Genomic DNA, 27,935 nt, shown 5'->3' with positions numbered 1-27,935 from the left:
ATTTGCAGATTAAACAGAAGTCATTGGAATCATTGGAGCATTAAATATGGAAGTTGGTAAAGTTGTTCTTCTGTCCAAAGATAACAAGAAATATAATTTAAGGTCATCTCATATTGCATGTGATAGGTATTTGCAAAAAAAGACCACCATGAAAATAATTGTGACTTATTCACCAGCATCTGTTAAAGATGAAGAAGAGGGAGAGAAATTTTATGGTGAATTTGGCAGAATCTTTCAAATGAAATAAGTATTTTTGTGACACAGCAACTTAAATGAAAGAGTGAATATAGATAAGGGTGAAAAACAATGGAAGGCATGATTTCAGGAATAAAGAATGAGAAAAAATGAAGTCAAGTAGACCTCATAGAAGTTCACACTTGATGGGATGTCCCAAAAGTCTTATTCCTATTTTAAGCTTTAATAGCTTAAAACTATTGATCGCTAATAAAACTTTAGACAGTTTAATAGCTATTAAAACTTAAAGCTATAACACTTTTGGAATAAACAAGACAGAGTGAACACTTAAAAATATTAGGAACACTAAAATTGATATTTTTTCATTTACATATAAAACAATTTTTTTACATTTGTTTTTAAAACTTTGAGTTACAGACTGACTCCTTTTTTCCTCACATCACCCCTATTAAGAAGGCATATGTGAAATTATATAAGACATAAAATTTGTATTTTAAGGAACAAAAAAATTATTTATTACTGACTTGGTAGTTATTCCTGATTCTGTTGTCTGTGTCAAATACTCTATACACCAACTTCCTGTACTTATTTTTGCTCACCTACTCCTCGAGCCCTGTCTTTCACAAATGCACCGTTTTTCATGTTTGTAAACTCTGATGATTGTATGGTAATGTTCCACTTCTTCCTTTGCCTTGCAACTTCAACCACACTCTTTATCTTTCCTGTGACCTCTAATCCCTTGACTCTCTCAGATCTTTCCTTGGCAATCATCTCTGCAGTAGTTATGCTCTTCCCACCCCAATTGTGACTCCTTGATGAACCACTTCAATTCCACCTTTTCAGGTCCTTTGCTATTGATCCTATTGATGATCTTGCTCTGCCAAGCCTCTGCTTTGGCTTACTCCCACTATCCATTGCACTCTAGTGCTACTGCTAGAAACTGGAGAAAATCATGAAAACTCTGCTAACTGGATCCACTATAAATGTATATTACATAATCTCAACTGAGCCCTCACTGCTACAAGGCAGCCTCCTTAATGGACTGCATACCACTCACTACTTGGCTTTTCTAACCCTTGTCATCCCTTCTTAAACCTCTCATGGCTTTCCCTTTCCCAACCTTCTCTCATTAGAACTTTACCTGAACTTTTTCACTGAAAAAAAATTTAGAACATTTACAGTGAGCACCTTTTCCCCTTTTCCTCATCTCATATCATCCAAATGCCTTCTGCAACAATTTCTTCCTTCATCTTTCTCACCTGAAAATGGTCCCATACATTGCTAAAGAAAACCTTGCCCCACCTCTCCCCATCCCATTGATTCCTCTGTCACTTCCATTTTTTCCCATTCATCTTCAATCTCTCCTTATCCACTGGTTGCTTCCCTACCGCTTAAAACATGCCTTTGTCTTTCCCAACCTCAAAAAACACTCATGGTGATCCATTCATACTAACTGCTGTCCCATATCTCTCCTCCCTTTTTATGGCAAAAATTCCTGGAGAAGGCTGTACTTATCTGATTATTCTTTTGTTGGATCTTCATCCAGATTATGTTGACTAATTTTGGGCTCTGTCCTGGATCCCTTTCCCTTTTTTCCTCTATACTATTTCAATTGATGGTCTCATCAGCTTCTATGAATTCTTATATCATCAGTAGATGATTCTTAAATTTACTTATCCAGCCCTAACCTCACTGTTGATCTCCAGTCTCATAGTCTTTAATTGCCTATTGGACATCTTGAACTGGAAGCCCCTAGGTATTTTAAACTCGATAGGTCCAAAACTGAACTCATTATCTTTTCCCCAAACACTTCCATCTTCTTAACTTCCCTGTCATTTTGTCAGTCACTCTGCATTGAAACCTAAGTGTTATCTTCAGTTCCTCTCTCTCAATCTTCCTATCCCATCTGTCGTCAAGTCCTGTCAATTTTACCTTTGTAACATCACACATGTATTCCCACTGCTCTTCTGACATGGCTAGCACCCTGGTACATTCCCTCCTCTAGTTGATTTCCCTCTCTTGAATCTCACCTCACTTTGGTCCATCCATTAAAATACTCTTCCCAGAGAATGGATCTAGCTATGTCACTTCCCTATAATAAACTCCATTGGCTCCCTATCATCTCCAGGTTCAAATAGAAAATCCTCTGACTTTCAAAGCTCTTCAGCACCTGCCCCCTCCTAACTTTTCAGTCTTTCTTCTTACACCTTACCTCCTCTTATTCTGATGTTCCTTGTGGAGGACATTTTACCTCCCATTTCCATGTTGGAATTCTCTCCTTTTCATCTTTCCCTTGTACTTTCGAATTCCAACTTCTATAAGCAGCATTTCCTGATCCTTCTTAATTCAAATGCCTTCCTCCTGTTGATTATCCCTAGTTGTCCTGTCTACATCTTGTTTGTACAAGGTGTATGTTATTATCTCCACTGAGTTAGAAACTTCTTGAGAGTAGATACTATCTTTTGTCTTTGTGTCCAAAATTGTTAAACCAACTCCTGGTACATAGTTTGTTGATGTTTAATGAATGTCTATTTACTGTGCATAGTCATTGCAACTTTTTTTGGAGCAATTGCAACCTAATCTATCTATTTGTTCATTCATTCATTATTTATTTATTTGTCCAGGCAGTTGAGGTTAAGTGACATGCTCAAGGTCACACAGCTAGGAGCTGTTAAGTATTTGAGACCAGATTTGAACTCAGGTCTTCCTCTCTCCAAGATCAATGCTCTATCCATTGCACCATCTAGCTGCTCCAATCTGTTCTATTTAAACATTTTTTTTAATGTTAAAAAGTTGGAAATAGATGGAAGAATGGTCACAATACTGATCACTGCAATTCTTTGCAGGAATTTAAACATCATAAATCAGTTGCTATAATTGAGCAAACAACAGAAACTAAAAACTGTCTTAGCCTTGGTTTTCTACCCAGTGAGATGTGGCAGGTAATAACAAGTGATTTAGAATACAAATCAAGTGATAAAAATCTTACAGAGAAAGATTGTGCAAAATTATGTTCGGTATTACTTCATAATATCGATAAGAGTAACTTCCTATGTGTTATTTCATTTAATCTTCAAAATAATCCTGTGAAGTAGATGCTTTCATTATTCCCATTTTGCAGATGAGGAAAATGAATCTGAGAGAGAATTCTTGACTCTTAGATCAGCAGTCTTTTCATGGTGCTGCTCAGTTGTAGAGAAGAAAAAATCACTTTTTAAAGAATGCTTGATGAGACCCCCAGTGCAAAGTCATTATGGGGGCATTTTAACATAAAGCTAGAAAGATAAGAGATGGTGGACAAGAATCACAAAAGTTTTTGTTTCACTTAAAAAAAAAAAAAACAGCACACTAAACACAGTGGACCCTGAAGCCTTGGACTCTATAGTCACAGCCCTAGATATCCTTATAGAAGAAAAGGACGTGACTGAAAAAAAAGGTATAGAAGTATTACTTCTCAAGGCATCTGAAAGAGGACATCATAAACTCCCTGAGTGAAAGGATTATTTCTTTCTTTGTATTTGTATCCCCAGTGTGTGACACACTGTTATACTTGTTGATTGATTGCTTAACACCAAAGACTTGGAAAGTATATAGTTAACTACAAAATGTGATTGAAAGTAACTATTGACCCATGGGTCTGTTTTTCATTCTATAAAATTCTTATGAGAATCCTCTATATACATATGATGGTTCCATTGATAAAGGTGCTAGAAGGCAGCAGGCAGGTTTTCACAAGTAGTATACCACAGCTGACCTTTCTCAATACACAGTTGTCTGAGAAGGAAATACCAGATCCTGCTGTGATTATTGTTTGACTGAAAAATAGCATTTGATTTGGCAGATCAAAATGGCACCTTAAATGTTATCCAACAGCAGGACTTCTTAATCCTTTTTTGTATCATGGACGCCTTTCACCAGACCGATGGATCCCTTCTCAGAATGATGCTTTTAAATGCATAAAAGAAAATATACAGAATTTTAAAAGAAACTAATAGTCTCCAAATATTTTTTTAAAAATCAAGTTCAGTTTGTCAGCAATCATTTTTCTAGTTTTTAGCATTCATTTTTGTAAAACTTTTGGGTTCCAAATTTACCTCCCTCCATCCCTCTACCTTCTCCAAGATAGCAAACCATCTGATATGGGTTAAATATGTGCAATTTTTAAAAACATATTTCCATGTTATACAAGAAAAATCAGATCAAGAGGAACAAAATACCTTGAGAAAAAAATAAGCAAACAACAACAAAACAAAAAGGTGAAAATACTGTGTTTTGGTCTGCATTAAACTCTATATAGTTCTTTCTGTGGATGTGGATGGCATTTTCTACTATGAGAATTTTATTACATTACTGAGGAGAGCTAAGTCCATCACAATTGATCATCACATAATCTTGTTATTGCTATGTACAATGTTCTCCTGGTTCTACTCACTTCTCTCAGCATAAGTTCATGTAAGTCTTTCCAGGTTTTTCTGAAGGCAGCTTCCTCATTTCTTATAGAACAGTAATATTTCATTACATTAATATACAATAATTTTTTTGTAATTTGTAATAATGGTTATTATTCAGCCATTCCCCAATTGATTAGCATCAACTCAATTTTGAGTTCCTTCAGCAAGCATTCTTAAGCACCTTGTGCCAGATATTGTATTAACCATTGGAGACTCACAGAAATGCAAAAAAAAAAAAAAAAAAAAAAAAAAAAAAGCCTACTCTTGATTACTGTCTAAATGCAAGTAACAACAGTTACATGCTGGATAAAAAGGAAATAATAAGCAGAGGAAAAGCACTAGAATTCGATTCATGAATTCTAACTATAAGGAGAAGCATTCTGCTATAGTGCACAGAGGGGCAGAATTTGTATTTTGGGTCCTGGATTTAAATTCTGCCTCTGTCTCTTATTGGCTTTGAGATCAACACCATTTCACTCCTGAGTGCTTCCTTCAGTAAGTTAGTCTGGTTGAATTGTTGATCTGATTCTGAAAAGGAATTTCTACACTGGGAGTTCCTTACCTCAACATCACCAGATGGCTGGCCCTCTCCCAACACACATCAGGTTGAATTTGACCTAACTCTCCATGCAGCAATGAACAAATAACCTATGGAGCTCATCCATGTGTACACATAGCTTGGACAGACACTGGACATGGACAGCGAGCTCAGTCCAGAGTGGAGGAGCAGAAGGTCTGGCTAAATTGCTCATACTAATTTTTTGATTAGCCCAAGTTTTCCCTTTGAACAAAGGTCTGTCTTAGTATCATAAGCTAATAGATGTAAAGTTGGAATGAGCCACAGAGATTATTTGGGCCGACCCCCTTATTTTTGCAGATGAGGAAATGGAGACTTCAAGGTGAAGCTATTTGCCCAAGGTCACGTGGGTTATATGACAGAGCCCAGATTCTAACATAGGTCTGTTGTTCAGTTATGTCTAATTCTTCATGACCTTGTGGACCATACTGACCATAGGGTTTTCTTGGCAACGATACCAGAGTGGTTTGGAGTGGAGGTTCAGTAACTTGCCTAGGTTCACACAGCTGGTGGTGTTAGATGTTGGATTTGAACTCCAGACCCAGTTCTCTATCTATTGAGCCATCAAGCTGCCTCAGAATGATTCTAGTGATGTCAAATTCATCATTCTCCACTTTGCAGTGTTTTTGATTGTAATGCTCCATGCCCTTGGCCATATAACATTCTCCAGAGAATTGAAACTGAGGATTGTTTAGAGTAACACAGGTACAGAGTTGAAATATACAGATAGGAATATGTGATAAACAAGGAAGAGTTAGATGGCAAAATATATTTTTAAATTTAATTTTTTAAAAATTGTTTTATTTTTTCTAGTATGTATATTAACTATGAAAATACCTATTTCTTTGTGAATTATATTGGGAGAGAAAAATAGCAAAAAGGAAAAACTGAGAGAAGAAAAAAATTAAAAAGCCAAATTTATTATTATTATTTTTTTACTTAATGGATCCCTAGAAATAGTTATAGAACATTGATAAATATAAGTGATCGGATGGGAAGAAAAGCCACAATTGAGACACTCTTAACTGAGACAGTAACCTCAAATACTCTGATCCTGTCACTTGCTTCAATTAAAAAAAACTCACATTAATTAAGCATCTGCTAAATCCAAAACATTATTATGTGTTATGGCCCTGTGCCTGTACTTTATGAGAATTATGAGAATTTCATTAATTAAATTTCCCTTGAGTGACATCCAAGATGGACCCTCATATATTGAATTTTGACTTTATAGTTAAGTAGTTAAAAGGAGATTCTAGTGGAGTTTAAATAAGATGCAGAACTGCTTGGTTGGGGAAATGTTTTCATTAACTTGTAGGTGACTGAGTGAATATGTCGAGGTAGATATAATACAATCTGATATGCTCTTCTTAGCCTGCATCTATGATTGACTTTCTCTAGAAGACTTGCTTGGGGGCACTGAGAGAGGTTAAGAACTTGCCCAGAATCACACAGCCAGTATGTTTCAAGAGACCAGTCTTCTGACTCCACTTGTGGGCTTTTAACCGTTACCTCAGGTGACCTCATGCCTTTTACTGGATGGAACCAAATTGTAAATGCTATAACAATTTATCAGCTTCATCCCAAAGAACTTTTAGAGTCTCACACTAACTCGTCAGAGAACAGCAGGCATATTGAGAATCAATATTCAGTAAAATATGCCTAGAGGTGACATTTTGAGTTTTTGCTTTTTCCAGGTCAGAAAAATACCCAATACATCCTGATGTTCGATGTGTTTGTTATTTTGAGTTGCTTTTCTTCACTTATTTTGTGCACCAGATCCATCGTGCTGGCCCTCCGATTGCAAAAAGTAAGTATGTGCATTTTGATTCTCACCTCCCTCCCTTTAGTGTTCTCAAAGGACAGAATATTGATGCTGTGTCATCCTTCTATTTCAGAAGTCCCTCCGGTGGATTAAATCCCTGGAGGAGAGTGATTGCCTCCCCACCAGACTATTTAATTAGCCTGGGGTGTAGGAAGTAACTAAAGATTTTTGAAGAGTGAGGCTCTTTCAGATAATTGGTGCTCCTTTACTAAATTAATAAACTCATGGGAAAAAGCCACAGAAAATATGTTTCTTCTTTCCTTTGTCCCAAATCTGAAGAGCTACTTTTCTGGATAGTTGCTCCTTTTCCACTCTCTCCAGCACCTCTCTCTATATTGCACTATATATGTTCTCCCTCTATAATAGGGTTTAGAATGGGAAGGAATCTTAAAAGGGAAAGAGTAATAACTTTGGAGTCAGAGGAAGTGAGTTAAAAACCCATCTTCACTGCTTACTATCTAAGTGACTTTGGGCAGCTCATTAGCATCATCAGTTGTGTGATGAAGTTGTACTAAATTGCTGTTGAGGTCCTTTTCCCAGCCAAATTCAATGATTCTTTAATCATATAATCCAACCCCTTCATTCTACATGTGAGAAAATCCAGCATGGTTGTTAAAAGACGTGTCACTCACAAATGGCAGTGATAAGATTGAAATCCAGATCTTTTAACTAAAACTAGCATCTTTTTCATCAGACCATGATGCATTCCTTCTGTTACAGTCGATCTGTTAACTAGAGTCATCAATTTGGCATACAAATTTGATTTGAAATCAGATGTTCATGCTTAGGACAAAGTTAGGTTCTGCAGGGGATTGACATTCAGTGAACATAATTCCTGCTCTCACGGTACTTGCACTCTAGTTGGGAAATTTGGTGGCAGATGCTTTTCCAAGCCAAAGAGGTGTTGTCCAACTCAACAAGAAATGGGGGTCACTAAGTCATACATAAAAATTTAGAAAACCATATACTAATATTATCCATGTTCCATGGCATTCATATTTATTTTGTTAAATATTTCTCAATTACATTTTAATCTCTTTTGGTCTCCCTTGGGAGTGTTGTGATACCAATTGTGACATCTGGGTTAGAACACCATTCAGAGTTTCTCTCCTACTTCCTAGATGGCAGGATTGTAAGAAACACTTTAAAAATATTTGCCTCAGAGATTTATAAGGTTCTTCCTGGAGAAATATAAAAGACGTGTGAGTGATGCTGACCGCTGGGAGTTTATCAACGGATGGTACATTCTCGTGATCATCAGTGACCTAATGACCATCATTGGATCAATATTAAAAATGGAAATCAAAGCAAAGGTGAGGATGTATGAATTCTGAGCTAGCCTGAAGCTATTATTCCAGACAAACTTTTATCTTGAAAACTGATATTCCTTTGTAGCTTTGTCTGGAATACTTTCTTTTATTTAGTCTCCCTTCACATACATACAAATGAATCACTTCTGGTCTCCGGTTTCTTAAGAAAGGTAGAATAAAGTGGCCGACACACTGTGGAAAATAATATTCTCCTGATTACACTGAGTACTTGGCAGCATCTGCTGAGTAGACTTGAAGTGGGAGAAATGCTTTTCGGTGAAAAGGCTGTCTATTTTTCCCCCAGCAAGAGTGACTCTTCAAAGATCTATCTGCTTTATTGGGGAGAAGCTAAACTTAAAAATCTTTGTTCTCTGTTGCAAAGTTTATATAACCAAAGATTCATGTAGCTTGTCATAGGACATCAATTCATAGGATTGCAGATATAGAACTAGATGGTGTTTTGGAGGTCATTTAGCCCAGCATCCTTGTTTGTACATGGAGAAACTGAGACCTGTAGATGTTAAGGCAGGATTCAAAATTGTACAAAAATCCCTTGGTTTCAAAATCCACATTTTTGCTGACATGTTGTATTGCCTCCATTGATTTAGGGCTGGGAGGGAACTCAGAGTCCATGTTGTCCAACCCCCACTTTTTGTAAGTAAGGGGGCAAGGTCAGAGAAATGAAATTATGTACTCAAAATTACACAAAGAATAAGGAATAGAGCTTGGAGTCAGATCCAGGTTCTTTGCTTCCAAATCCATCCCCTTTGTAGGTCTTGTGAAGTCTGTTGAGGGAATTCTAGGGAATTTCTCTATTGCATCTTGTGGCAATGGGAGTTCTGAGTTCTTGGCTCGGGCTCACTGAGTACATTTAACCTCATGGTTTAAAGTCCTTGCAGCTTGTCTGGAAATAAGAAGAAAAGAAGGAAGGAGAGAAGGAGAAAGAAGGAAGGAAAAAGGGAAAGAGGGAAGAAGAAAGAAGGGAAGGCAGGAGGAAGTGAGTCAGAAGGGAAGGGAGGAGAAAGGAAAGGAGAAAAAGTGAAAAAAGGAGAGAATGAGGAGGAAAGAAAAGAGGAGAAAATAAGAAATAAGGGAAGAGAGAATGAGGGAGAAGGAAAGAAGAGAGGGAAGAAAGGAGGGAAAAGGGGGAAGGGGAAATAAAAGAGAAAGAAGGAAGGAGAGAAGGAGAAAGAATGAAGGAAAAAAGAAGGAAGGAGAGAAGGAGAAAGAATGAAGGAAAAAAGAAGGAAGGAGAGAAGGAGAAAGAAGGAAGGAGAGAAGGAGAAAGAAGGAAGGAGAGAAGGAGAAAGAAGGAAGGAAAAAGGGGAATGAGGGAAGGAGAAAAAAAGGAGAAAGGAAGGAAGGAGGGGAGGAAAAAGGAGGGATGGAAGACTTTATTATGCCCCTGCTACAATCTAGGCACTGTGCTTTACAATACTATATTATTTGAGCAGAGATTATATATTGCTAAAGTCTTCTATCCTACAAAACTCAAAGCTTATTGGGAGTAAAGATGTATATGTTAGAAGTTAAAAATCCTGGGTTCATAAGGGGATCTTGGGAGGACTCGATTTCTCTTATGGATTATACAGATATAGTCCTTGTGGTCACCAGAAGAATAGTTGTAGGATTAATGTGGCAAGTGGACAAATAGAAAATTCATCATTGAGGGTTTTTGTTTATAGTTCTATTGGCCAATGTAATCTCTCGCAGTAAATCCCCTTTTCTCAGCCTTATTGTTCTTCTTGGCAGACATTTACTGGGTGCCCACAAGGCTTGAGTATTTGTAAATAAGGTTTCTCAGCTGCCTAGTGGGAACTTTTCTGTTAAAACTTATTCTACTGATAGACATGGATTACTTGTCTTTGATTCTATTTCCAGGATCCTTTGCATTTAACTTGTGTTTGGACTAAAACTAAAGCCAGTGAATTACATGTAAAAATAGTTTTTTTTTTTTGAAGTTTTTTAATTTTCAAAAGGTATTCATTGATAATATTTTCAACATTAACCCTTGCAACATCCTGTGTTTCATTTTCTCCCCCTTCTCCCCACCCCTTCACCTAGATAGCAGGTAATCCAATATATGTTAAACATGGCAAAAATATATATTAAGTCCAACATATGCATACATAATTATACAATTTAAAGGAAGTTTTCAACATTCATTTTTGTAAGATTTTGTATTACAAAATTTCCCCCCTTACCTCCCCAAGACAGCAAGCAATCTGGTATAGGTTATACATGTGCAATCCTTTTAAATATTTCTGTATTAATCGTGTTGTTGAAGAAAAATCAGAACAAAAGAGAAACCAAAGAGAAAGAAAACAAAAAAGAAAGCTGAAAATGGTATGTTTCAATCCACATTCAGATTTGATGGTTCTCTCTCTGGATGTGGATGGCATTTTCCATCCCAAGTTTATTGGAATTGTTTTTGATCACTGCATTGCAAGAAGAGCTAAGCCTATCAGAATTGTTTCATATACTCTTATTGTTTCATGTACTTTTCTTACTTCACTCAGCATTAGTTCATGTAAGTCTTTCTAGTCCTTTCTGAAATCTTGTTCATTTTTTTTTTTTTTTGGTAAAACAATAATATTCCATTACTTTCATATACCATAACTTATTTAACCATTACCCAAATGATGGTCATCTAATCATTTTCCACTTCTTTGTCACCATAGAAAGAGCTGCTACAAACATTTTTACATATGTCTGTCCTTTTTCCTCTTCTATGTTTTCTTTGGGATACAGATCCAGTAGCAGTACTTCTGGACCAAAGGGCACACAAAGACTTATTTATAGCCCTTTTTGACATAGTTCCAAATTATTCTTCAGAATAATTGAATCATTTCATAACTCCACTAATAATGTATTAGTGTCCCAGTTTTCCCACATCCTTTTCTTTTTATCTTTATCTTTTCTGTCATCTTAGCCAATCTAAGAGGTATGAAGTGGTACCTCAGAGTAGTCTTAATTTGCATTTCTCTAATCAATAATTATTTAGGGCACAAAATGATATTTTTAAAGAAAAAGTGATTGTAGTCTGAGTATACCACCCAAGAAGCTCTAGATGCTTCCTCTTGTCTCTATAATCAAATACAGTCATTTCTCTTTAGCATTTAAATTCCTCCATAGTCCAGTGCCCACCTCCCTTAAAACAAAGCTTCTTCAGCTTGTGACTCTATATGGGATTATATAATTGAATGTAGGAGTTGCAAAAAATTTAGCAATAGTAAAAGATATCAGATATTTCTTCAAGGATTAATTCTTGGGGCAGCTAAGTGGTGCAGTAGATAGAGCACCAGCCCTGAAATCAAGAGGACCTGAATTCAAATATGACCTCAGGCACTCAACACTTCCTGGCTGTGTGACCATGAGCAAGTCACTTAACCCTAATTACCTAAGCAAAAAAAAAAAAAATTAATTCTTTATATAAAAATAAACTAGCATTTCCATCTCATTAGTATGCAGACGTGCTTTTGTCTTTAATAAAAGCTAAAATTATGTGATTTATCAGTAAATATTTGATTTGTATACCTATTTTATATACCTGGGGTTAAGTAAAAATTTCTCAGGAGAAAATTGGTCTCCAATAAAGAAATCCTGCCTTAAAGGACTTAAATCATCATCCCTTTCCATCTATGCCATTTGCTTTAAGAAGCTTTTCCTGATTTTTCTAAGGTGCTAGTGCCACCATCTTTCTCTTCCCTCCTTTTTTCCCCAAAAAATCACTGTGTATTTACTATGTATATTTTGCATATGTTTTTTCTTCCAATGGAATGGAAACTCCTTGAAAGCAGGGACTAGAATTGCATTGTTGTCTGATTGCTCTGCCTGGCACATAAATGATGCTTGATAAGCGTTTGTTTGTGTCTGTTAGGGCTGCAATATGTTGTCAAAACAAAACAAAAAAAAAACCTCTTGTATTAAAGGGCCTAAAATTGACATAAATGTCTCTGAGATGTATCACTTAAAAGTAAAGCAAGCAATTTTCTTTAAACATTTGAGGGGGTGAGAAACAACTACTTAAAGAACAAAACCAAATCTAAAGAATTGAGCCTTTTTATTGTGTGTAATCACAGCAGGGCCTGGAGGGAAGCAAGTAATTTCTGAAACCCTGGAAGAAGTCTGTTTATAATTACTTGGTAAATCGACTTCATTTTGTAATTTAGAAAGTACTGAATTTAGATTTGGAGTCAAGACCTGTATTCAAATCCTGGCTCTATGCCTTATTAGCTCTACTTTGGAGGCCTGTTTCTTCATCCATGCATTTAGAAAGTTGTTCCTCTTCAGTCATGTCTGACTCTTCATGACCCTAGTTGGAGTTTTCTTGGCAAAGATACCAGCTATTTCTCTGCTTTAAGGAAACTGAGGTAAACAGGGTTAAGTGACTTGCCCAGGGTCATATCACTGCTTAAGTATTCTAAGGCCAGAGTTAAACTCAGGATGATGAGTCTCTCTGACTCTAGGTCTGGTACTCTACTCACAATCTAACTACCTTTAGTGAGGGAATAGGTTGAAACAAGTGATCTCTGAACCTCCTTCCAATTCAAAATTGTAGGTTCTACAAAGTAAAGTTGGTCACCCTCTCAGCTCTTCTCAGCAATTCAATCTAAGACAATTCCAAAAGACCCATGATGGACAATGCTATCTACATCCAGAAAAAGAACTATGGTGTCTGAATGTAGATCAGAGCATACTACATTCACTTATTTTTTTTCTTTTTCATGGCTTTTGCTTTTTGTTCTGATTCTTTCACAACATGACTAGTGTGGAAATGTGTTTAAAATGATCATTTGTGTATATATATATGTGTGTGTGTGTGTGTGTGTGTGTATGTATGTGTGTGTGTACAACAAGAAGGGAGAAAGGAAAAAAATTATGGAACTCAAAATCTTATAAAAATGGATGTTGTATATATTACCTATATCAGATTTCTATTTTGGGGGGAGATAAAAGAGGTAAGGGAAAAAAATTAGAACCCAAAATCTTACCAAAGTGAATGTTGAAAACTAAACTTACATGTAATAGGAAAAATAAAATATTATTGAGAATTAAAAACAAAACAACCCCCCCCCAGAAAATCAAATCAATAAAATGTAAACATTAACAAGAAAAAAATAAAAGTGAATATTAAAGACCATCTTTACATCTAGTTGGAAAAATAAAATACTATTGAGAAAAAAGAACAAAAAATCAAATCAATAAAAATTAAATTTTAACAAAAAAAAAGTGAATGTTAAATACTATCTTTACATGTAATTGGAAAAAATAAAATACTATTAAGTGGCAGGGGGGAATTTGGTTGTCCTAATTGGGCAGATAATTTTTTTTTCTTTAGTCTTTCACTCATGTCTGTTTTGTTTTTTTCCTCTCTGTGTTAGAATCTCACAAGTTATGATCTCTGCAGCATTTTGCTTGGAACATCCACTTTGTTTGCTTGGGTTGGAGTCATCAGATATTTGGGTTATTTCCAGACATACAATGTAAGTCTCCTATCCCCCTTTATCTGGGTTTGGGTTGGTTAATGGAGCTTCAGCCCCACTGAGTGATACTTCTGGACCTTTTAGGTGCTCATTTTGACGATGCAAGCTTCACTACCCAAAGTCCTTCGCTTCTGTGCCTGTGCTGGGATGATTTACCTGGGATACACTTTCTGTGGCTGGATTGTCATAGGACCCTATCATGAGAAGGTATGGGAGCAGGGCCCCCTCCCTGCCTTCCCCCCCTCCCTTATCCTCTCGCATCAGTGGTCCTAATACAAAAAGCCCATCACCTTTAGGCAAGAGTTGACATGATAGATAGAGGCTGTGCTAGAGTATCCCTTCTCTACTTCCATCTTCCAAACACTCATATTATAAGCTTTATTTTTTCCCCCTGCAGGATATTGAAGAAACTGAAGAGATACTGAAATAGGAATTACAAAGCGTAGGGGTGGGGATCTTTCATAGCAGTCTGGGGCTAGCTTAAGGAGTTAATAACATTGTTGCCAAGGATATTTGGATAAGAAGCTGTTACAGTAAAAAAGTAAAATCCAGTAAGGGAAATTATACTATACTATATATATACACTATACTATTAAATTGGCATTTAGTATTTTATTTAATTAATTTTTTTTAATTAACTCTTAGGATTGGTATCGGAGCTAAACTAGGAAGGTGTCAGTAATATGGCAGCTTTGCCCTGGTTGTATGAAATTTAGAATATGAAGTGCTAATGTGCCTTATCTTTATAGGTGCTTGTGACCACAGTTTAATTTTGGTGTCTTATTAAAGATTGGTATCTGAACTTTAAATTGATATAGTGCATAAGTCAATATTGTATGATTGTGGAGATTTCATAGCTATGCTCAGAGCTTATTGCCTAGTGTGCACCCTTAAAGATATGATTCGCAGCTTTTGAGACAGGAAATGAGACTTTGTCTCCTTCTTACTCTTGTCCACAAACTAAAGAGATGTGTGGCTTTTGCTTGATAGAGTGTACTTTACTTAGGATTCTGCTTCACTCAAACAAAACCATGGATGAAGGTCTTTGGCTCACAGCACTAGAGCTGGAAGGGACTGGAGAGATCATTACTTCCAATTTCCTCATTTTCTGGATGACTCAGGGATATTATGACTTGCCCATGGCCATACTACTAGTATCAGGTGGGATTTAAACACCAACTCTTCCCTGACTCCCAAATCTAGCACTCCTATCTATTTTACCATATTGTTCTTTCCTATGTTTAGAACATTCAGAGGTTTTGAGCTGGATCAACTCAGAGGTTAGTTCATTTTTACTGAAGAAATTGAGACTTGGAGGGGTGAGGTGGACCTGCTCATAGGCAGAATTTGAATCTAATTCCTTTGACCCCAGAACTAGTGTTCTTAAAGTTGCCAGGGGAGCTTCCTGTGTGTCTCCAGATTCAATTATTGCCTAAGCCTTATGGATAGCTTTTTGGTTTTGCAGTTCTTTGAGCATCCTTTTCAAAGAAGCCAAATTTGGTCCTTGTCCTGTAAATAAATCAGCCCTGGAACCTATCACACTGTGACTGCTAGCCCTATTAAGTGTCCCATTTAGTCCCTATTAAGTGTCCTGGGATGGTTAGCAGCCCTCCAGGCTTGAACAGCCTTTAAGAAATGACTTCTAAAGTCATGCTTTCTGTTGCTCTTCCAGCTTTGTGCCTCTGTTTTGAAAGATGACTTGGTACAGGGAAATTAAAAAGATGACTGGTACAAGTAAATTAAAAAGGTGACTGATGTTTTTAGATTAGTCTCTGGTAAGTCTTCTCCGACTTGGAGAACTCAATATATTAGTCATCGGAAAAATTCACATTGATTTTTCTCTTTGCCCCCACAAATGCAGTTAAAAAAAAAAAATAAGAGCCTCTAGCTCCATGTGTCACTAGGGGGCAATGTTGCACTTCATGGAATTCTCCACTGAGCTCTGCAGCTTAGTTTTGGTGCATTCTGGAGTTGTCAATGCAGTCCCTGGCTCAGAGACCCCAGAATTGTAGGGTGGGGGTGGGTAGGGACAAGGGAGGAGAGGGTTGGTGGGGTTGCAGTGTCCATTTTTGCCCCTAAGCTGTTAGTGCCCATTTCCCCTTCTTTTTGGCCCCTGCCCGAAAATCTGCTCCAATTATTTTGGAATAGAATCACAGACTCTCAGGACTGGAAGTTTCCAAATTTCATTTGCTTTGATATCCCCCAAGATCTCCATTTCACATTTCAACAGTAGCTATAAAACCACATAACCACACGTTTTTGTTTTCCCTAAGTAGTTGCCCAGACCTCCTCTTTGACATAGGAATGGGATTAATTTGTTTTGGTTCAGTGATTTCCATCCTTTTCCACCAGCCTGGAGTGATAACTGAGTCTCCCCCTAGGCTTGATTGTACCTGGTCCCCCTTCAAACCCCAAGAGGAAAACCTAAGTTATTAAGCCTCTTCCCTATTCCTCCTACTAGGTAGCCTTTGTGGAAGTCTAGGGAGAGGTGATTAGTTAGGAGTGGTATTCATGGTTGCACTGAAGCCCCCTTAGATTCTTGTATTTGCCTTTTAGTTTATACCAGTTTGGGAGTCCAAACCCTTAAGTGAAGAATTTGCTTTTGATCAGTGACTGCTGGGAACAGTCCTGTAGGGCATCACTGGACTGTTACCACTTTCTGCCCTGTGTTAGCCAGCCTTAAAATGAAGTATTCAACACTTCCCCCACAAATATAAATTGAGAAAATCACTAAGTGTCTGTTTGAACCAAAACATTTTCCAGAAACCTTTAAAGAGATTAGCCCCAAAGCCCCTTTCATAAATTAATGTAAAATAGCTCTAGTCCAGACAGTAGATGCTTAAGTATGTCTTTTTACCAAGCAAGAAGGAAAAGAAAAGGGAAAACTATCTTTTTGGGCCCCCATTCAGTCAGTAACAGGAATTCTACATCCATTTCTTGACCTTCTCTCCACTGTCACTGAACGTCAGTGATTCAATTGAATAGAGACAGGATGGACTCCCTCCTTAGTGCAGACTCTTTGCTTTGGAACTAATATACTTTGGTATCAAAGTCCTTCCAAGATCTGAATGTCTGGGCACAGAAAACTGGAAAAGTGATTGAGGTTCTCTGAAACTGCATCTTGAATTATTCAACTTTATATTTTCATTAACTTTAGATTTTCAGGGTGATCCATGCTCATTTCTCAATAATCCAATTTATGGACTATTTATTAAAGACCTACTCTGTGCGTGTCCCTGTGCCCAAAAACCTGAATATAAAGGCAGAAGTAAAACTGTTCTTGTCCTCAAAGGACCTGTGATTTCTTCATTCGTTCACTTATTCAGCAAGCATTTTTTACATGCTTGCCATGTATCCTGCAGTATTCCAAGGTCTCTGGATACAGAGACAAAATGGAAATTGTGCCTGCTTAGAAGGAGCTTGCATTCTCCTAGGAGAAAAAACATTCTAGGGATTCTGGGTATGTAACCAAACATGGAAATTGTAGCTGCCCACAAGGAGTTTGCAATCTTTTAGGAGAAAAAAACATTCTAGGAGCTCTGGGAATGGAGACAAAAATGGAAATTGAACATGTCCATAGGAAAAACAAGTACACATATAAGTTAACATGAGATGTATAGAAAAAAACAAAACAAAATAAAAGGGGTGGGAAGTTATTTGAGCTGAACTTCTAAAGAAACTAGAGTTTCTAAGAGTCAGAGTGAGCAAGAATTGTCTTCTAGGGATGGAGAAGCTTATGTGCAGGGAAAAGCAACTAAGCTAGTTTGCTTACTTAGAGTATATAGAGTGTACAAAGTATGATAATAAGGTCAGAAAGGGAGATTAGAGCCATATTGTGAAGGGTTTCCAATGCTAATTTGAGTATTTTGCATTTTATCCTGGGGGAGAGCTTGATACAGTGGGAAGAAGTGGGGATTTGGAGTCAAGATGGAAGTTTGAAAGAGCAGTAGGGACTGACCTAGCCCACACTTGTGATTCACCAATACCACTTTGGCAGCTGTATAAGGGATGGATTGGAGGAGGAAAGACTTGAAGCAAGGACACTATTAAGGATATTAGCACTATTAGCCTAGGTAATGCTGAGGTACAGTACATGTTTTTGAGAGGTTCATGTCATCTTTAGAGCTGATCCAGGAAAATTGAACTGTTTGTCCAGTGATGGGTAAATTCAGTTGATTTCTCTACTCAAAGATTTCTGCTCCTTTTAATTAAGCCACTTTCTAGCCTTGTATCCAGTCTTTAGAAAAATAAACCAAAATAAAATTGCTTGCTAGATGGACACTGTGGTTCAAGATCCCCAGGGTTGGTATTGGCACCAAAATTGAGTTAAGAAAAAAGATCCTCCATGGCTCCCTTCAACAGTGAGATGATTCAAACCAGTTCCAATTGTTCAGTAATGGAGAGAGTCATCTGCACCCAGAGAGAGGACTGTGGAAACTGAGTGTGGATCACAACATAGTATTTTCACTCTTTTTATTGTTGTTTACTTGCATTTTATTTTGCTGCTTTTTTTTTTTTTTTACAGGTTTGATTTGATTTTTTTTTATGCAGCAGGATAATTATATAAATGTATATGCATGTATTGCATTTAACATATATTTCTATCATGTTTAACATATATTGGATTACTTGTCATTTAGGGGAGGAGGTAATGAAAGGGGGGTAAAAATTGGAACACAAGGTTTTTCAAGGGCTAATGCTGAAGAATTATCTATGCCTATGTTTTGAAAAATAAAAAGGCTTTAATAAAAAAAAAAAAAAGAAAGGAAGGAAGAAACAAGATCCTCCATCTACCCTGCATGTCTTCCTTTTCTGCCCACTGGCTGTGAGCTGGTCTGAGTCATGGAACCATTGAATATGAATATTGGAATGAACCTGAGAGATCCAGGAGATATTTTTGTGATAGTAACAATTGGTCATTCTGACTCAATCGTGCAAGCAGTGTCATTTATTAGCCCACTTACTTGTGTTTCTCTCATTGTCCTGTAGCTGGGGGTGCAGTGAGAGGTGGAGGGGGCAGAATGTTAGGCTTGTGGAGGGTGCCATACTCTGGTCAGGCTTTAAGGAAACATCCTATAGATTCTAAGAAGTAATTCTCACACTCCCAAAGCATGTCAGATAGGATCTTGTCTCCTCTCCCAATCTCTGTACATTTAAAAAAAAAAAAGAAGAAGAAAATAAAAATCTACTTGTTATCATGAGACTCCTTCCCTCCATCCCCCCACCCCACCCAGTACAAGGAAATTGGCTGCGGAAATTGGCTCCCACTCCCAGCTCCTTCTGCTGTCAGCGTGAGATCCCTAGGTAACAGTGCATGAAATGACAGAGAGTGGGGGCCAGTCGTTTGTAACTTATTGGGGCTTTGCTCTCCACAGCCGATAGGTGGGGTGAGCTAAGTCTTAAACACACACCGGGGATGGGAGGCTTCATGAGCATAAATCTCTTTAATGCTTTTCAATTTAACTGTGCCTTAATTAATGCGGAAGAAACAGGAGGAATGAATTTGATGCCGACCTCCATTCCAACCCAATCAGTGTCCTTTTACTGCTATTTACCAGACAGGCCTAGGATGCTTGCAATTCTGGACATTCTATGAAGACTAGAATTTTCTTGAGTTTTGCAATTAGGAACACTAATTGGCTCGATGAAGTTCCAGGAAATAAACATGACTTATTGATGGAGCTGTCCAGTGATGACTGACAACTACAGAGAACTGTTTTAAATTCGCTGGCTCCAGGCCCGTGGTGGGAATGGAAATGATTTACTCCGTAAGCTCTGACCTTTTTACTGTTAAATAAAAATTTGCACATTGTTAAATGACTTGCTTACTGGTGCATTCCCATGTGTGTGTATGTGTTTCTTTAACACTGCCCTCTGGCTCGTTAACAGAAGTCCTGGTTAGCTTGGCTGGTTGGAGTTGTTGTTAATGAGGTACATGTCTTTGGTCTGATTCCTTTGTGGAAGAATTACTTCCTCCCCTTTCATGGTGTCAGACTATCAGCCAAGCTACAAATGCTTCTGGGTGACAATGCAGGGGGGGGGGGGGGGAGAGGGAGGAGGGAAGATTTTATATCCCCTGAGGCTCCTAGTCCATTGCCTAGGTTCAGTGGTAGTTGGATAAATATGGATCCATGAGGGAAACTTTGCCTCAAAGGCCAGAGACCTCTAGCTTTGTCTACAAAAGGCAGAGGTGTGATACAATTCAAAATAGAGAAAGATGCAAAATTTGTATAAAAACCCTAGGATCCAGCCAATGTGTATGTGTTGGTGGAAGGACAAGTCAAAAAGAGATCTGCTTCTTATTTTATTAGCAGAATTCTCTTTCTATATTTCCCATTTTCTCTAGCATTGCTAGACTCTAAGGGCCTTAAAGTAGCCCTGCTTTTCTACTGTTTTACTTGGCTGTTAGATTTGAATTCTGACTGTTTATTTGAAAATAATGTGATGATAGCAGAAGAGCTTTGGGAGTTGAATCCAGAGAATCTGGGTTCAATTCCTAGTTTAGACACTGCTTATGAAACTTTGGGTAAATCACTCAACCTGGGCACCTTAGTTTTATAAAATGAATGGACTAAACTAGTTGACTTCCAAGCTTCCTTCTAGCTCTAAATCTTAATCATCTTAATACTCAGCAAAAAAAAAAAAAAAAAAAAAATCAGTCTAAATCAATCAGTAAGTATGAGGCTAGTCCCTGCTGGACTTTTTTTTTTTTTTTGAGCAAGCAAAGAAGAACAGGTTGTAATCCTGACCCCAATGGTGAGATAAAAAATAATTTAGAAAACTGTTAATTACCATAACATGACTAAATGCAGCAAGAGTGAAATAGAGATGAGAATGGACTGAAGGAAGCCAGAAAATGCTTTCTTGAGGAGGTAGAGAGAGTAAGGCCTTGAAAATGGTTAAAACTGGATGGCCAGAGCAAAAGGCTGGGGTATGGAGGAAGGGTTTTCACAATGGGAATGAGCAGGGATGTCATAAAGAGATAGTCATGACTGAAGTACAGTCATCTGTGAATTAGAACAAAAAAAAGGTCAGGAGGACACAAACAGGGTAATTTTGTTACTACTCTTGTTAAATTTAATCTCTATTTAAAAAAGCTTTAAGGAACAGAAGTTTGGGGTTTGTGTTTGATCTTTTTTATGTATGCTGAAATAATGATGTTGATTAAATATAGTTCATAATTTTTTAAAAAATGAAACTTTTAAAAATAAATTTAAGTAGGCAGTGAGTGAGTGAGTGAATGAATGAATAAATTTGAGTGGGTAAATGGGGGCTAGATTATTGAAGGGCTTGAAAAGTCAAGCAGAAAAGTCTGGATTTGTTTATTAACCATTAGAGAGTCATTGCATGTTTTTAAGTAGGAGAGAGATAACAATGAGAGCTCAGTGGTTTGGGAAGATACCTCGTTTGGACTAATAGAGTTCTGAAAGAGCTAAATTATCTCACCTAATGGAACCTTGTTTTCTGAATAGCATGATCCCGTTTCACTTTGTTTCTAGTGTTTTAACCCTTGGGTCTATCGATTTTCTTTCAATGTTAACAACTATCTGAACAACCAGAAAGAGCTACTGATAACATAGGAAAGGATCCAAGCTAGCATCACCAATCAGAAACATGCATAGTTGGGCAGAAGCTCATGTGTTTTTATTGCCGGTAGATTTCTGAATTCCTAATGGTTTTTAAAAGCAAACCTGAGCTACTTTTCCTACTGTGTAAATGGACTTTGGAAATTAAAACCTCTTCTCTTCTTCTTTCCCATCCCTACCCCAATTAAGTTTGAAGACCTGAGCACAGTGGCCGAATGTTTGTTTTCTCTGGTGAATGGGGATGACATGTTCGCAACCTTTGCCCAAATCCAGCAAAAGAGCATCTTGGTGTGGCTCTTCAGTCGTGTGTATTTATATTCTTTCATCAGCCTTTTTACATATATGATTCTCAGTCTCTTCATTGCACTTATCACAGACTCCTATGACACCATTAAGGTAAACTGTTATTTCATCTTAATCAATTATTCAATCTTTTGTTATCAGCAAATGCTATATGTTTTCTTTTAGAAGATGTTGGGCGCACTGATTAGGGAGTGGGAGCAGAGAGTTGGAGAGACCCTTAAAGCTCATCTTGTTCAACCTCCTTATTTTCTAGATAATGGAAGCTCCAGGGAGGTAAATTTTCAACGCAGCAGTACTATGTAATCTTATGTTCAGATCTGAAAGGAAACTAGATTTTCATCTTACTGCAAATACAAATTAAGATGGTAACATTCCAGTAATCAGTTCAGATAGGCTGGATATGGTTACTTGTGAGCTAAATGCTAGATATTAATTTTTGCAGTAATATTGTATGAGTATCTTTTGAGAAATGACCAGATACTGATTTTCTTTCTCTTCATATGAAACTTAAAGGACTTCCAGAGGTACTTAGTCCTAAAGGTTTGGTTAAAATTGAGTAAGAAAAGAGATTCCTGTTATTTAATTCCCATTAGATAAATTAATAAAAGCTTTCTAAGCATCTGTGTATATACAGAGCACTATGTTGGAGAATAGGTGTGGTGATGGGAGAGAAGAAAATTCAGGTAAGATACTTAAAATTTATCATGTAACATTGTGTCTCATAGCTAATTCTGACTTGGGTAAGATAGTTTCCAGAGATTGACACACCCTGTCCAGAAACAATGCCAAAGTTTAGTTGATTATTGTTCATGGTCCTAGAGTAAGAGGAATAGACAATTTCCATTTGGAATAATTTGTTCAACACTGGATACTATATTTAGGAAGAACATTAACAGGCTAGGGACCATCCAGAAGAGTGACCAGTAGGGTGGAAAACACTCTGTGCTTAGACAGAATTACAGAATTCTGAGTTTAAATGGGGATCATACCTGAAAGGAACCCCTACTACAACCTACACAAAAAATAGTCCTCCTGCCTCTTCTTAAAAATCTTTAGTGAGGAGGGGAATCCATTGCCTGCTAAGATAGCCATTCAACTTTTAAATAAATATTCTGCTTGGCCACAGGAGACAGAATTGATAGCAATGGAAAGAATTTGTGGAGGGACAAATTTTAGTTTGATCTAAAGAAAACAATTAGACCTATCAATGTTAAGTCGTAAATCCAGAGCAGTGAAGATGAAATGATTCCATCTACCTCCTACCAGAGAGGTAATAGACTGAAAATTCAAAATAATTCATATATTTTTAGAAATGGTCAATGTGGAAATTTGTTTTGCTGAACTATATATGTTTGTGTTATATATATATATATATATTTCAGTTGGGGAAATGAGGAGAGACAATAAATATATGTTAAATAAAAACTTAGAGTTGTTTTCAAATAGAATGAATTGCACCAAGAGAGACTGACTCCTCCCCACCCCCCAGACATTTTTAAAAGTAAGTGATCATTTATCAAAAATATAGAGAGAATTCTTTCTTATTCAGGTGTGAATTGTTCTAGAGGGCCTTAGAAGCCCCTTCAAACTCAGAGATTCTGGGATTTGAGGAGTAGTTAATATCTTTTAGGTTAAGATTGAGATAGCTTGAAGAATCTCAAGTGTGACATATCTCTAGCTTTTAATGTGTTTATAGTGATGTTGGCTCAATAGCAAATGGTATTTCTGTGAAAACTCATTTTTCAGATGATAAGACTCAATGTTCATGGAAACCCACTTGAGATGCCATTGTCCAGGAAGCGGTTAGGAGTCCCAACCCTTCTCTTGGTTAGCCTCCTTTTCACATTTGACCCATGATAACTAGAAGATCGACTTCATTGAAAAACTCTAACCAGCAATTATGTATACAAGAGGATTACTGAATCGTCATCTTCACATTAGCATCAACTACAATTTGCTTTAATAACAAGAGTGAGCACTTATGTGGGAGATAAAAGCTATCTACTAAAATTCTAGAGAATGAATCTTTGAAGCTGAAATATTCCTAGAAGTATTCCAAGCCTAAATATTGATGCAGGTCACTCCCATAGGCTTCCATAAGGAGATTAAGGACTGGAATGGTGGGACAGGAAGGTACATGATTGAGTGAAGCAGTCTGTCTTCATTAAGCCTTTACAAAAACTTTTGCTTTCAGAGAGCTCCATCTCTCACTTCTGTAAAAGTAGAAAAAAGTGCAGAATTTGGGGCAGATGTGTAATTGATTCCTGGGGGTAAGGAAATATTTTACATACACAACCCAAGAAAAGGAAGGAGAAAGGAAAGAATGGATAGGAGGAAGGGTTGAATGGGGAAATGAAAGAAGGAAAGAAGAAAAAAGAATAAAAAAAGGAGGAACAAATGGAAAGTTAATCTAAATAACTGAGAGGGATTGTTGGAGAGAGGAAAGAAGGGATGAATGGACTAAAAAGGATGGAAGAAAGGAAGGGATGGATGAGTAGAAGAAAAAAAGGAGGGAAGGAGAGAAGAATGAAAGAAAGGCAGGCAAATTAGGATTGGTCTATAAAAATTTTATTATTATCTATCTTGATCCTAATATCTTATAGCCCTTCATACTTTATGGAGTACCCCAATATGCATATTTAATTTTAAAGAGTCATTTCCCTTTTTCTCTTGGATTTTTATTTTCATTTGTGTATTGGTTTCCATGGTGTCCCTGACTTCTCTGTTCCCGTAGTGACAGCTTAATTCAACTTGAGTTAGTATCAGTTCTTGGATCTCTGTTCCTAGTGTGGGAAAGAAAGCTCTGTTCTAGCCTAGGTAGCTTTGGACTGTTAACAATAGGAATGATTTCTCATTCTTCTATAAATAAGGTAACATCATTATGCTCTTTTTAAAGAAATACCAACAGAATGGCTTTCCTCAAACGGATCTTCAAGAATTCCTAAAGGAATGTGGTGGCAGCAAGGAATACAAGAAACAAGTCCCCACATCTGTGACCTTTCTCTGCTGCTGTCAGAGGTGGGTGCAGCCATTTTTCCTTGATTCAAAGTTGCCCTCGGGTGTTTCTGAAAGATTTTTCTCTTGGTCTAAAGAGTTTGCTCCAAGGCTAAAGCCATGCTTGGAAAACAATGGATTCCAGGAAATCTTTATTTCTTTTTCTTCTAGTCACATTGAAAATGACTATATCTTATTATGATATAGGACAGTGTGGTGTCATATAATAAACAGTCAAGTTGAATTTATTTCAATCAAATAAATGTTTATTAAATGCCTACCACATGTCAGACATGGTACTGGGCTTTGGAAGTACAAAGGCAAAAATGACACAATATTTGCCCTCAAATTGCTTATATCCTGCTAGAGAGAAAAAAAAAGTTCATAAGTAAGTAAATAAAAATATGTACAAATTTAATTTTGAGAGGGAGGGAGAGGATAGAAGTCACACTAGTTCCTGGGGAAATCCAATGTGGCACTTCAAGAAACATAAAGGTTTCAGAAAGGAGAGCATTCCAGACTTTGGGGATGGCTTTGTATAAAGGTACTAAGATGGGAAGTAGAAAGACATAGAATTTGCTATGCTGTCCTCTGAGCAAGATGACCCCAGAGGTCTTTGATTCAGAACATGGATTTGCTGTGTCCCTTTCTTAAGAGATGTTTTAAAAGCCAAAAAAGTTTCTTTAAAACTCTAGGACACTTTTTATAGTTAGCAGAGTGTTGTTGGATATTTCTACTAGGAAAGTAGAGTACAAGCTCTTTGAGGTCATAGGTTATTTAGTTTTTATCTTTGTCTTTAGAGCCTAGTGGATAGAGGAGCTTGCAAGGTATTGGTTGAATTCAATTGAGTTGAATATGTATGTTTTGAAAACAAAATTAAGTACTAAAAATAATTTCTTTTGATTTAGGACAAGGAATCAGAGAATTTGGATGGGGAAAAATACATCTTTATTGTTAACTATTTCCTTTCATTTTGAAATTTTTCAAAATATTATTCTGAGAAGGGGCTCATGTCATTGTTCAGTCATTTTTCAGTCATGTCCAGATCCTTCATAATCTCATTTGTGAGTTTTCTGGCAAAGATACTAGATTGGTTTGCTACTTTCTTCTTCAGCATCTTTTACAGATGAGGAATTGAGGCAAATAAGGATACTTGACATACCCAGGGCCATACAACTAGTAAATAACTAGGACAGATTTGAATTCACAAAGATGAATGTTCCTGATTTCACTGAACCACCTAGATGCCCTAAGTAAAAGGGTTCATAGGATTCATCAGATTATTGATGAGGTGTATGAAACAGAAAAAAGGATTTAAAAACCCTGATGTTTTGACCCATTTGAAAGTGAGAGAAGAGAGCTCGGAAAATGTGAAGTGGAATATATCCCCCTTCTCCCTCTCTCGAGAAGTGAGAAGCTTTAGCTAGAGGAGGAAAACTGATTTAAGAAGAGACCCCATTTAGATGTTCTGTCCCCACTGACTCATTGAAGTGCTTGCCTGAAAAGGTGTCTCCTCCAAGCTGCCTTCTCAAAGTTGTGTTATATATCTGATTATTCTTGCAGTACCCTGCCTGTGTCCTGAAGTCAAACTTAACAGAGCAGAAGAGCTTAAAGACTATACTATCTTAGCTCAGTAACTTCTTAAATGTGCTTAGAAGGTTGTGGTTTGCTCTTAACTAGGGACTTTCAAGTGGCCATTATATGTATCTGTATATATATACATATATGTATGTATATGTATGTATACCCACACCTATGTATAAATTTGTATTGAATATAAAAGGAGAGAATGATGATACAACTGCAAAATATCTCCTTCCCCATATCAAAAGACTGAGTTCCTATTTGTTTGAGAAAAAGAATCTAAACCACCCCTAGGGGGAAAAAGATGGAAAAATTGAGTTGCTGTTTCAGAGCATAGAACGTATTTCTCTGTTAATCAATTCATAGTCTGTCTTGGGATTTGAAATGAGGATATGATTGAGCATTTCCAAAGAATGCCTAGTAAATATGAAATGAGGGCTTCTGAGAAGAGTCGATTTTTAATGACATTTCATCCTCTATGAACATTTAATTGCAGCAGTGAGCTTGGATAAATGCAAATTCATTTTCTTTGATTGGCATTTGGCTCCTGAGTACTGCCCTGTTTGGTGGAGGGCTTTGAGAATTGTGGGTCTGTTTGTTATTTGTTTTTTTGCAAAGACAAATACATTAGAGAATGTGGAGGTATGACTCCTGAAAGATAATTGAAATGTCATTGGAGTTGGGTTGCTTGCTTAATACCACAAATTGTCCCAAGGGACTGTAATTGTGGTGTATTAGAAAAGCCATCTCTTTGCAAAGAACAGCTTCATCCAGGAATGTCCCCAATGCCACCCATGCTGCCACATCTAACTACTGATGGATAGATGCATGGTGGCTTCAGGACTTGTTGACATACTAGACAGGAGTTAGAAGGAGAAGAGGACATTAAATCAATAACTGCTACCTTTTGTGCACAAAACCCATTGAAATACTATGAAATGGAAGCTAGAATAAAAAGGTAGACATAAGATTGAGTCATTGGGAGAATAAAGGAAGCTGCTAAATGGGTGAATAAAGAGCAATAACCATAGGATCCCAAATCTGGCCATGTGTACAATTCAGGGCGATCTGTGAATTTGGGTAGGGAAAGAAAAAACACATCTTCATTTTCACTGACTTTTAAAAAAAATTATGCATTTGAAAATATGATTCTGAAAGGACATTCATTGGAGTGCTGAAGGAGTTCTTAACATAAATAGTAAAAGAACTTCTTATGTATAGCAATAAAAGAACTTTAGACATCCCATCAAACACCTCCATTTTACAGATGGAATGACTGAAGTCCCTAGAAGTAAATGATTTGTACAAAGTCACACAAAGTAGCAGAAAGAGAATTCTGAGTCAAGATCTTTATTAGAGTTTAGCCTTTTTTTTTTTTTTTTTTTTGCTTACTGTTGTTCACATTGGGAATGAATGCTGACTTTCAGTTTTAAGTCATGGCAGGGCATCTGGGATATTCTGTGGATATCAACAAGCATAAGGCTGATGACCACCTGAATTGTCTTTGTTCACGTGGCAATAGTCCATTGCAATAAATGTTTCCCAGGGAACGACTAAATATGGTTCAAATTTGAATCTTGGAAGATGTGTGTAATTACTGGGGAAAGAGAAGAAAAACTTGCCA

The 27,935-nt window shown here is 37.0% G+C and overlaps 1 protein-coding gene across 2 annotated transcripts in view; it reads left to right on the top strand.

The window, feature by feature from the left end:
* The window catches only part of MCOLN2 (mucolipin TRP cation channel 2), an 84,139-nt gene that overhangs the window by 46,551 nt on the left and 9,653 nt on the right, over positions 1-27,935 (top strand). For both annotated transcript variants that reach the window (XM_051999211.1, XM_051999212.1), the window contains exons 8-13: positions 6,921-7,033; positions 8,212-8,361; positions 13,743-13,844; positions 13,929-14,051; positions 21,620-21,826; positions 24,630-24,751. In XM_051999211.1, the coding sequence (XP_051855171.1) occupies positions 6,921-7,033; positions 8,212-8,361; positions 13,743-13,844; positions 13,929-14,051; positions 21,620-21,826; positions 24,630-24,751 (817 nt within the window). The remainder of the gene's footprint in view (positions 1-6,920; positions 7,034-8,211; positions 8,362-13,742; positions 13,845-13,928; positions 14,052-21,619; positions 21,827-24,629; positions 24,752-27,935) is intronic.

Source organism: Antechinus flavipes, chromosome 4, assembly GCF_016432865.1.
Source record: "Antechinus flavipes isolate AdamAnt ecotype Samford, QLD, Australia chromosome 4, AdamAnt_v2, whole genome shotgun sequence".
In the NCBI taxonomy this organism is placed as follows: domain Eukaryota; kingdom Metazoa; phylum Chordata; class Mammalia; order Dasyuromorphia; family Dasyuridae; genus Antechinus; species Antechinus flavipes.
Note: the sequence above shows the minus strand (reverse complement) of the source record. Positions and strands in the feature narration are given on the sequence as shown.